The following is an 11,888-nucleotide window of genomic DNA, read 5'->3' as shown; positions in this document are numbered from 1 at the left end:
CTTTTAGAGGTATCTATAACCAAAGAAGAATTATGTAGGAGACGTAAAAGAATGGTATCTTTGCCAAGTCAAGCTCTGAAAGATACTCAAATTAGTATTAAAGTCAACATTCTCTTGTCAATTTTTATATCAGTATTTGTGCATGTATGTTATTACATGATATGGTGGTAACTTTTCCAATGGACGCCAGCCTCCTATTGCTATTCCTTTCTTAGCCCCGTCAGTAACATTTTTACAATATCCATTTTCTCAAATGGGAAATGAGGCAGAGAGGAAGGCTGTCACTGTGAAGAGACTACCTGTTGTAAAAAGCCTAGATACTGACATTGTGGAGTGTTTCGCATTTTTATGGCATTTTATTTGTTCAAAGTGTGTATCTTGGTGTGCACACACATGTTTATGAGTGTTCAGCGTCACTGCACATCTGGCTTCCAGTTTCTCTTGTTGACATAAGAAGATAAGGAGCACTCGCTTGTTCTTGATGAAAGTGGTTTAAGTGACAAGTTCAGAAAGACCTAGGAACACTAAATAAATCTGGTTATCTAGAATTACCCAGCTGCTAGCAATATCCAGCTTTTTCATCCAAAAGTTCCCTCATTCAGTTATGTCTTCCAGCTTCTACCTTAAATAAAGTCAAGATTTTGTGGTAAATATTGTCCTCTATGCACAGTTCTGTTCCACTTGCAACCCTAGAGCTCTTTTGTGCCCTTAAGGAGGCAGGGATCCGGGGGAAAAATAGCATTTAGTCACATAGTTAAATCAAAAATCCTCATCTATAGGAACAAGGAAGTAGTATAGGTGAACTTAAATTCTGACTTTTCCTAATATTTACACCTTCACAGGTTTTGCTGACTTGATGTTTTTTCAGTGTAGCTCTCAAGGAGTGTCAGTGTATTCTTAAGAAATAAAAAGCGAAATAGTTTATCATTAGGGACTTTCACTGATCCCATATTGGTCATGGGCTAGGTCTTGTCCTCCAGGTGCACAGCACATAATTCCAATAATTAGAAATGTACTAATGACTTGGCCAAAGCTTTTAAATATTTTGAGAATCACAGTGAGAAAGCCATCAATCCAAGATAGATATCCAAGATAAATTTCAGTTCGATTTGTTAAGCTTAGCAAAGTTAGAAGTCACCCAAGACAGAACTTCTCATTTTAAGCAGTCTTAATGACCAGCTTCCCTGGTAATCCTAAGTGACAATTCTGAATATTTTAAACGGATCAGGGGACCTGGCAGAAGTGCCGTGCTGGTGGCTGGCCTGCTGAGCAGAGTAATCCTCAGTATCCTTGGCAGTGCATCAAGCCGGACGCTGACTGCAGAGCAGAAAGGAAAGAAGCTGTTTGAAGCCTTAGAGACAAGAACTTCAGCATGGAGGATAATCCTGGTGTATGTCCAAGCACTCACTCTCAAAGTATATTATAATGTTCATAGCTGTGGAGAGCAAAAGCTGAGCAAATGCTGCCTGCTGGTCTTGCTCCTCAGATTTTTAAGTCTGTCTTCAGGATACGAACATTTCAATAATAAGTTCCTAAATACTTCATGAACATTAGTTCATTCTCAGGAAACCATTGTGAGCTGCCTTAGTTGTTGCTCTGCCCTTCAGGTACCTGCCCAAGAGGTAACACAATTAGCTAACTTTACAGGAAGATACAGAAACATCAGGCTGCGGCAGTACTAGTGAACAACAACATGATGAATAAATGCCGGTACGTTTTAGTATATACTCTTTAGGCCTGATCGATCCTAGGAGCATGTGTAAATAGCATGACGTGTAAGTCAGTATCTTAGACCGGAATCCACTTGCGGAAGGGGCGAAGGATACAATACACCCTGTAAATACGGTTTGTTTGTAGAAGCATGTGTAACTTTGAGAATTTGATTTAGGGGAGTTACCCTTAAAACCTTGATGGTTGCTCTCCAGTAATCTGCATCTACTTGCTGTGTGAAAGAATCCTGGTATTTTGGAGTTCAAGTATGGTATATAAACCTTTTGCTTGTGCATTGTTCTGTTATTGCTGCAAGTATTTTAGTAAATCATGTAAATTTAGATCCTCCAGTTAACGTGTTTTGTGTTTGGGGGTTTTTTTCCAGAATTTTGCGCCATCCTTTGGAAAGGAGACATTACGGACAACGGCAGTTACTCCACAGTTTGAACAAAACATGGATTATGTGGACTTTATTCATTTAAACGTTTTAGAAAAGAAAGTTCTTAACAATTCTGAGGTTTCAGTTCAGTATTTATGTTCTAAGCCTTGTATCATCAACTTGGAAGCAGTAGCTTCCTCCGAGTTCAGGACTGGTGTACCAGTGTATAGAAGGAGATGGAAGGATGAGAAGAACCTTTATGTTAGCAGAACTCGACAAGTACATTTGAAATTTCCGAGCATCATGGTTTACAGAGATGATTATATCATCAGAAACTCAATAATAGTGCACAGTGTGATATTATATGCATGGCTTAGTCACAAATCAGTTAGCAGCTATGATGTTGAGCAGAATGAAGACTACCAGGATGCAGTTGCCAAGAATTACACTTTTTTGGAAGCAGTTCCACCTTTTGAACGCCCATATAAGGACCACAAAGTTTGTCTTCAGTGGGGTGCTGACTATTTGTGGATGCTCCAGGCAAACAGGATACCTCAGTGCCCTCATGAAAGTGGTAGGTATAATGTCACTTTTTTCCCCAAGGAAACTAATGGGACCCAAATAACATCTTTGGTAAGCTGTTAAAAAGTGCATACCTTTAGTAAATAGTAAATGTTATGTAGAATGATTTACTTGGCAAATATTGTTCAATATGTAAGCTTCATAACTGTGGGGTTAGGGTTGCAAATGACCGAAGCCATCATGTCCTTCAGAGCTGGCTTGTTTCATCACAGCCAGCATGGAGATTTGTAGCAGCATGGCTTTCTGTTTCCTGAGTGTATTCAAACAACTTTATTTAAAACCCACTGAGGTTGGTGAACATCATTCCTTTGTCTTCAGAAAGAGTTGTTCAGTCCCTTACTGTGTTATTTCAGGGTCCATCCTGCAGTTCTTTCATACATAATTCTCCCACATGTAGTCTACTTCTCCTTAAGATGATGGCCACACACTCAGAAACATATTTTTTAGTCTTTATAGTGCAGTAAACTTTATAGTACTACTTTTTTTTCCCCAAAAACCATTATGGACAAGCACTTTTGTTTTAAAAATTAATAGTTTTAAATAAAAAATTGTGTCTTGCCGACTGTATAAATTATTGAAACTCACAACTTTGCTTTCTAGAATTTTTCCCTGTTCTAATTTTTTTTGTCTGCCTATCTCTACCTTTACCTGCTGACAATTCTTTTTGTTCTCAATATATATTCAAAGCAGAACCTAAAAGGAAAAACGTTATTTGCTTCTAAAGGGTTGTCTCCTAGAAAATCCCATAATGGTATTTGTGTCATTTATTTTCACAACATTGGCATGTAAATGCTCTGAAGATGAACAGGGAAGCAATGTTGCTTCCTTCAGGGCTTTCTGAATTTCACACAACAGTGTGAAATATTTTATGTGTTATGTAATTATATTATAGATGAAAATGGTAAGAAATAGGAGGAAATAACATTCAAATTTATTTTTTAAAATAAGCTTGTAACAAATTGCTTGGGGTTTGGGTTTTTTTGGTTTTTGTTTTGTTTTGTTTCTGGGTTTTTTCTAAAAAAGCTGATGACACGTCATGGCCTTGATCTTTTTCCTGTTTCTTAGCAGGGGGAGCTTTATCAGATTTATTACAGGATTATGCATATCAGTTCGGAACAGAATTGGTATCTATCCATACATACAGTATAAACTGGAGAGCTGAATATGGAGAGCAAGTCCAAGAGCTGTGGAGTAATGTCACATAAGCATAACCAAAGATACAATGAAATTTAAGCGAATAACATAAATGAAGATTTCTTCCTTGCTAACTGGTTCTTTAAGTATCTCAGATTTAAATTAGTTTGTTCTTTCCCTGCTTCTAATACCAGCTGGAAGTAGACTCCATTTCAATTTCCATGGGTTATTTGGTCCAAGACTGTTATGTATTTAATAACAGCAAGTGAACTTGTGTTTAAGGACTTATTGAAAGTTTGTGTTAATTTTTAATCTGTTGTGTGATTCAAATGTTTGACTGTACCAGTGTGAGCTAATTAATTAGTTATCAATGCTTGTTGCCTGGCAGATTAAGAAAGATTGTGTTTTGCAGATGGTGTCCAGATTCTCAACTTTATATATGCTTCCAGTGGGGAGAAAACAGGAATCGTGAAGAAATTTGAACAATTTGAAAACAGAGAACTTGAGACAGTCAGACAACATCAGATTGATTATCCCATGTAAGTATAGGCAAATAGTTGAAGCGGACTATAAATGGTGATTGAAGGCTGTAGAATGTACTAAAACTCTTAGGCTATACCACAAATTAAAGGAATACTGCCTTCTAATTTGAGAAGAGGCTCAAAAGGAAACTAGCCAGCAGTTCCTTCTGTTCTCTGATTTCAGTTTTAGAGAGGATTAAGCTGAACCTCAGAAAAATACTTACAGCACATGTTAGTGCAGTGCTGTGTAAGAGATACCAATAGTAGGTGTAACTGAGCTGGGTAGGTACAGTTAGGAGGGTAAGTTAGCTGTTATGTGCTGTTGTGATCAGACTGCTGTCTCATGACTAGCTAGCTACCTTGTGGTTTTCTGCATTACAAAGAGATCTGCATTTCAAACGTCGTTTGCAGACGAAGTGCGGAGTAGGGTTTCTTGCAAGGGCAAGCAGTGAGGAGCAGCTTTTTCCCTCTGAGTTCACACTCTAGTTTATTTTGCAGCTGACATGCCCTTAGTGATAGAGTCCCCTGCCTAGATAAGTCTTCCAGCTTGAGCTTACACTATTTCCTTCCACCATCGCTGTGTAGACTCTCCTAGTTGGACAGGAGTAAAACCATTTAGCCCCTGCACACTCTTTAGTTACAGAGGAATCACTCTGGGAAGATCATCTTTCTCTACTCTTCTCCCCTTTCCCAAAACTGTCACAACTCTTCAGTCATATTTTGCAACTTTAGAGGAGAAGGTATATGGAGAGATATATAAATATATCTCTCTTCCACCAGATGCTGTTACCCCGGCAACGTTATTACAGAAATAGGAAATGTTCGCAGGAACTGGAACTTGCCTGCTGGTTTGTGTTTGGCCTGTGACCACAAGAAGAGTGCCAAGGAAGACTTGCCAGATAGCACAGGTTGCATACGAATTACTAGCCCTCAAACTGTAGCTCTGAAGTCACAAGTACAGAGCAATTTTTAGCTCCTGGCCTCTTCAGGATGGGTGACAGCCTGGTTTGCACAGCCTGCTGCCCTTTGCTTACCAGCACGGTTGCATTCTTCTTCTGGCACTGAGGCACTCAGGCTCTGGTTGAGAATATACGGCATGAATTTATGCAGCTCTTTACCTGCTCCATGCAGTTCCACCCTCTCTTGCCTTCGGGTGGTGTCTCCAACGTTAACATAAAGCATTGCCTGTGTGTTGCAGTTGCGTGACAGCCTGGGGTAGCTCTGTTAAGAAGAGGAAGAGTTTTCCTTCAGCTCTCTGTATGTGAGCGGTGGTTCGCCGCTGCACCTAAAGGCCAACAGAAGCAGATGGATCTAACTGAAGTTACTCGTTTGACTTCAGTCAGTGATTTGTAAGGAAAGAAGTCTGGAGATAGACAGCTGTCATCTGAGGTAGCTACCAGCGGACTTGCTGCAGCAGGGATGGGCTGGGACTGTAAGGGACTACTCCCGCAGTACGGCATTCTGCAGCAATGGGGGATGTGAAATGAGTCAGCACTGTCCCAAACTCTGTCCCAAAACATTTGTCCAGAACAGTTATGTGCTCAGACTGGCAATCAAGGATTAAATGGAGACTACGGCATTTAAATTTTCTATGTTGCCAGAGATGAAAGATGAAAAGAGCGATATATAAACATAAGCAGTATTTCTGGAAGCACAGCGTTTGCCTGTAGGTCATAACAATCAATAAACAAGTGACTGTGATTTACAAAGCCTTCTACCTCACCCATATACCATCTCTGGGAGGATATGGTGTTATTAGGTATTTAAAGTATGGACTCTGTTAGGGAAAACTTCACCACCCTTGCATATATTTTGAAGCAGGAGAGCAGGCCTTCAGATCTATATTGCTTTAGTTTAGAAATAGATACAAGGTAGTCTATGTTCAGCAACTTCTTGAGGGAGAAATAAGGCAAGCTGACCCAATTCTAAAGTATTATAAAAAAATACTGGCATTTTTTTCTTAATTATAGAAATAAAAAAAACAAATCATACCTCCTTCTGAAAGTCACTAAGAAAAGAAAACTATCACAGATGATAATAATCATAATGCTTTGCTGGGTTGTACATTGGAGGTGCGGTTTTCAAAGGCGTTCAGCATTGGCCTAACTGCTATGGAAATGTTATGGAAATAAGTGGCCAAGTTTCTGTTTAAGAGCACTGAAGCAGATTTAGTCTGGCACAGAGGAACTCCTTAAAATTATATACTGTGGTATAAATGCTGCTTTTAGTGCCTCAGCCAGCTTTGTGCAGAAATTTCTAAGTAGATGGTGTTGTCGGGTCTTCAGGTTTTTATTTTGCACTGCTCCATAGTTTGCACAGGCTCTACCTTTATTTAGCCTGTGATAGCTCTGTGACAGCTATTCATACCTATCTGTGCTACCCAGAGGCTGGATTCGTTTTTAACTGCTTCTCCCAAGCACATTTGCACAGTTGGCATTTAGTATAGGAGACAGAGCTTAGTTTTTACTGGCTTCCACAGTCAAGATTGCAAGACCATGCATTTGGGGATTTTGTACTGTAGCCTGCAAGTGGGAGGTTGGCTCCAAGTTGTCTCGGTCGTGTTTTCAGTTCCCTATTGATGTGGGATCTGGCAGTAGCTCTGACCCAGCATTCTGGAGTTGATTCAGATAACACTCCCTTACTCTCCTCTGATGTTGTTACCACAAAAGTGCGTGGTTAAAAGGAGATCACAGATCCAAGAGTCTTAAGTACTGTTGCTCTGAAGGTTTTCAGTGCAGAGGATGTGTTCTGTTCTGAAGATTACATGTGTGAAACAGGTTTGCTAAATTAAAGTGAAATGCTTGCTTTTCAAATTATATAGGGAGATTTCTCATCAGGATTGGATTTTCTTGTTTATTTTTGCTCATGCAGGTTCACCGTTTCAATCTGGCTATATTTACACCATCACTGTGAAAAGGATCTGTGTGGTATACTCTATTTTATTGATCTGAAAGAAATGTATAGTACTCCTGCTGTATTTCTAAATGAGGAAGGTAAGGGATATTATTCACGGCCTAGAAGGGGTCTAATATAGTCTTTATAGATCTGTGCCTAGGAATAACATTTATAAATATACTATCAGACCTATTTTGTGAAACTGATCCCTTGGAAAATGCTTCTTTTTAACTATAGTGTCTAAATAGGAACGTAGCTACTAAATTAATAGGCTAAAACTGAGAAGTAATTGCGTAGCATCTAGTCTTGGCTAACTTCAGAAAATGTCTGCTTTGTCAGGAGAATATACTGAACTTACACGTCAGGAACATACACTGGGATTAAACAGTCTTATCTCAATGAACAACCTTTGTGCTTAGTACTGAAGTATTGTTTTAATATTGTTCTCAATTCTTATATACATAGCACTTGAAAATTTGAAATAGCCTCAGAAAAAGTCCAAATGATTCAAGGTCTTGCCTATATTGCAGTGTTCAGGAAGCACTGTCAATTTCCCTGATTCAAAAAAGAGTTAAGAGGTAGCACTGTCTGAGTCTAGCAACACTTGCAGTAGAGAAACATTCTGCCAGAAGATGTCTCCAGCCTCTGATAGAGAATGAAATTCAGCAGCTGGGGGCTGGCTGGCAGGCTCACAGAGGAAGTAAGTATGCAGAGTTTTAAAAGTGCACACCTGGCTTTCTCATAAGACATTACATTTTTTCCCCTTCTTTGCAAGTTTCACAACTAATCTTTTCCTCTCTTGTTATTTTTGCTATTTCCATTTTCTCTGTCTTGTAACCAGTGTAGATAATTAAATCTATCCATTATAAACTGGATGCTTTTCTTTGAAGAACAAACAAAAATGGCAGCTCAGCTGGAAGTTAGCAGCTTGATATGAGATTTGCTTGGAGAGGTTTTAGGGCCAGTTTTATCTTCAGTGTTAGACTAGATTATCATAATACCCTGTTCTGATCTTAAGATCTCAGACCATGAGTCTAGCTTCTGCAGGTCCGAGTAGTGGAGGGTAGAGGCATCTTGTATTTGATCATGGCACTCTCACGTGCTGGCACTTGAGTGTTGAGTAGATACCATTGCCTGCTGTCCCCCTCTGCTGTTTGCTGCAAGTCATGTCTCCTTTCTGTTGTTTGAGACCAACTCTGGCACCCTCCCTGTTTGCCTTGTGTTAGGTGTGTTTATCCCTCATACAGTTGTTTCTGAGTCTGCGGTTTCATGTGGGAGCCTGGACATTAGGATGCGAGACATGTAACTGAAATGTGGAGCACATTTCCCTGGGATTCTGCAAGAGCTGATGTATGGCTTGGCAAGTGCCCAGATCTCTGCTGGTGATGAAGAAGATGAAGAAGAGAGGATCACTGTGAATAATACATTAGGGAAGCCCATATGTTGATATTTCTGTGGTGCTTATTTCCTTTTTCTTCCTTTGTTGCTCTGTCAGGTTATGTACATATTCAGATGCACCTCATGAGAGGAGATGACCTTGCAGTGAAAACTAGCTTTAGCCTTCCTCTGAAGCAGTGGTTTCGACTGGATCTCTCTTTTAAGGGTGGACAGGTATGCGTGCTACTGAATTACAGGATCAAGGCTGAGATTTGTCTAATTTGATTATGCCTCTGACAAACCCCTTAATAGGTGAGACTGAGAGAAATACTGTAATTTGTACATGCTCACATAGCAAAAGAATGAAAAATCTAAAAATAGAAATTGTCTGGGGGTGTCCAGGCCATCTGACTTTGGGAAATCAACTTAGATGCTTAAGATAAGAGCCTAGAATTACTGTGTATTCAGTGGCTATCTTGGTGCAGAGCTGCTCTCCAGAGACTTTATTGACTGTACAGGCAACCACGACTCTTGGCATAGATACCATATCTAGGTACTTTAAGTTACATGGTGTGAATAACTCTGAGGGACTTTGCACTTGGAGGCTTAGGTGTTTTTACTATTCTGATATGAAAATTTAAGTGTTTCTGCTTCTGTACAGTAGCATGCCTCTTGCCTGGATGTGTTAGCTAACAGGAGGCATGTGCAGTTCCCAAGTTTTGCGTATTTGATGAAGTGGCATAGGATTGACTACCATTAAAAGACAGAAGAATATTGCAGTATCTCTCTGTAGTAGATTAAATACGTAATTTACATTTTAACAAATCACAATTGTTTTTTCACAAAACCTTCCAAAAGCAGCTCTGAAAATGCCCAAGTTCTTGTCTGAACCTTCAGCTATTAAGATATTAGGGTGTGAAAATAATGAAAAGCTTAGTCTTCCATTTCTCAACTGTGGCACTTAGGGACATGGTTTAGTGGTGGACTTGGCAGTGTTAGGTTTACAGTTGCACTCGATGATCTTAAAGGTCTTTTCCAACCTGAATGATTCTATGATTATTTCACTTCCATTGATTTAGATACATTTAGTCCAGCATGATCTGAGACAAACTATATAAATTAGGGAAAGTTGGGAAATTGAGGCATCAGAAAATTAAGAGCCAGATTTTAAAAGCATCTGAAGATGCAGATGAATCCCTAAAAATACCTAGGCACTTGAGAAAATTTTGCAGGGTTGTTTTGTGAGTCCTTAGGCAACTTTTTACAATACCAACATGTAGAAAAATCTTATTTTGTCTTCCTCTTGGGCATCTGAATTCCTTTAACCATTCTGGCACTGCAAGTCTACTGAAAGTACATCTCCTGTAGCAGTAGGAGCTGAACTGAGATTTTTTAAAATCATGGCCTGTTACATTAGCTTTATGGCCATTCCTTACCTGTAAGCTGCAATTTCTTGAGGAGATCAATATTCTTTTCATTTAGCATCTCTGCTATATAAAAGCAAAACAGCCTTTCACACTTTGGAAGAATAAATGCTTCAGCAAAGTACAGATGTCTTGTAACAGAACACAGGAATGATAGCTGAAGTAGGCAACATCTGTGCTATTTTTGCTATTTTTCGTTGCTAATGGTTGGCCAGGACAGACCAGTGTCAATGCTTTCCATTATATTCTTCTGACATACATCGGATACGTGACACTATCCTCTTTAGTGCAGAGGAGATGCAACAAGCTGCAGCTGTAATCTTCTGAACTATGTGTTGAAATGGCTTAATAAATGTACCTTGTAATATTTTATTTATTGTAATTAATATTTTGTGTTCTTTTAGGTAGAAGTAAGCACTGTTGGGAAGAATTTGAAAAGACATCATCATCAGTCTTTTACGTAAGCAGCGTTTTTCCCTTTGTTGAGTAGTATTTGTGTATGTGTTCACATATGGAAAATGGGAGAAGGAGAGCACAAGTTTGTAACTGAGATTCCAAATGATTTTCAAAATGTCTGTGGTCTTTATCCACTCTCTGCTTTCAAAAACAGTTTACATTACTGTGCTTGCATTGAGCATGAGCTGAATAGTTTTGTTAATGCCATGAGCTAGTTGAGTTAACATGCTGCATGATTTAGTACTAGAGTATGAAAGTCAGTGGCATTAGGATCAGTCTTCAAATGAAATCTTGGCCTTACTGAAGTCAAGGGAAGTTTTGCTTTTGCTGAGAGAGAGCTAGGATTTCACAGGTGAAATTGCTATCTGCTTTGCTTAGGTAGAGAGCAAAATTTCTACCAAAATATTCTTGCTCTATCCTTTATTCTAAGCAACTGAGTAATTTTTAAAAATGGATCTTTAATTGTTCTCTTTCACTGTAATTTAAGATTCACTCTTTCTTGTGCAAATAATTAAATAAAAAACTTTTAATATGGATACTATAACAGTAAATTGCATGGCAGACTTCAGTGTTGTTCCTTCTCCGCTATGGTTTACAAACCAGAAATTGTAAATTTGTAGATAGTAACCATAAGAGACAGATAACTTAAATTTTCATATGCCAATTTTAGAAAAGTGCAAGGGAGAGGTGGAACTGAAATCTTTGAGGTTCTATAATGATGCATAAAACACCAGAAGATACCTGCAGGTCAGAAAAATAAAACATCCTGCTGGTTTAATACGTTTGCAGACAAGGGTTTTGTTAAATTTACTCCAGAATTTATCACACTAAATTGCAGAGTAGATTTTGAGAGTAAGCAGATGAGAAAAGAAAAAGATACTGGCAATGAGTTTAAGATGTCAGTTACAGAAATTCTGAGGTACAAATTTCTTTTTTTCTTTCGTAGTACCTCTTGATAGCCAGCTTACTTCTCTTTCATGTTCTCAAGTTTTAGGGAAGATTTCTATTACGATGACACTGCTGGATACTTTGTTCTTGGAGGCAGTGGATATGTAAATGGTATCGAAGCATTCTTTGGACCTGTGAAATACTACCGTCTCAACGTGTTGGAAACAGAACAGGTGAACAAAAGCAGTATTTGGAAGTGTTTAAATATTAGCAGCCAGCTATGTCTGTATATTATGGTTTTTTAACTGAAGCTCTTACCTGGTGATAAACTTCCTATGAAGCATAATAGTTGGGAATATATAACCAAAATATGATAATTTTCTGTTGAAATCTAGGAATGTTAGTTACTACTTCAAATGCTAAAAGATAAGACTTCTAGAAGTGAGTACGTAAAGTAATGTTCGTAAATCTGTATTTAAGGAAGGACTTATTTTCAGTATTGCTATGTTTCACAGAGTTTTT

The 11,888-nt window shown here is 38.6% G+C and overlaps 1 protein-coding gene across 1 annotated transcript in view; it reads left to right on the top strand.

The window, feature by feature from the left end:
* Window positions 1-2,159: 2,159 nt before the first annotated feature.
* The window catches only part of SEL1L3 (sel-1 suppressor of lin-12-like 3 (C. elegans)), a 31,498-nt gene continuing 21,769 nt past the window's right edge, over window positions 2,160-11,888 (top strand). The window contains exons 1-6 of the mRNA XM_010576870.1: window positions 2,160-2,663; window positions 4,218-4,344; window positions 7,198-7,319; window positions 8,717-8,832; window positions 10,427-10,482; window positions 11,467-11,599. Coding sequence (XP_010575172.1) covers window positions 2,165-2,663; window positions 4,218-4,344; window positions 7,198-7,319; window positions 8,717-8,832; window positions 10,427-10,482; window positions 11,467-11,599 — 1,053 coding nt within the window. The 5' untranslated portion in view covers window positions 2,160-2,164. The remainder of the gene's footprint in view (window positions 2,664-4,217; window positions 4,345-7,197; window positions 7,320-8,716; window positions 8,833-10,426; window positions 10,483-11,466; window positions 11,600-11,888) is intronic.

Source organism: Haliaeetus leucocephalus, unplaced genomic scaffold (assembly GCF_000737465.1).
Source record: "Haliaeetus leucocephalus isolate CR32 unplaced genomic scaffold, Haliaeetus_leucocephalus-4.0 Scaffold545, whole genome shotgun sequence".
Taxonomy (NCBI): Eukaryota; Metazoa; Chordata; class Aves; order Accipitriformes; family Accipitridae; genus Haliaeetus; species Haliaeetus leucocephalus.
The sequence above is the reverse complement of the archived record's forward strand: the minus strand, read 5'-3'. Positions and strand labels throughout refer to the sequence as shown.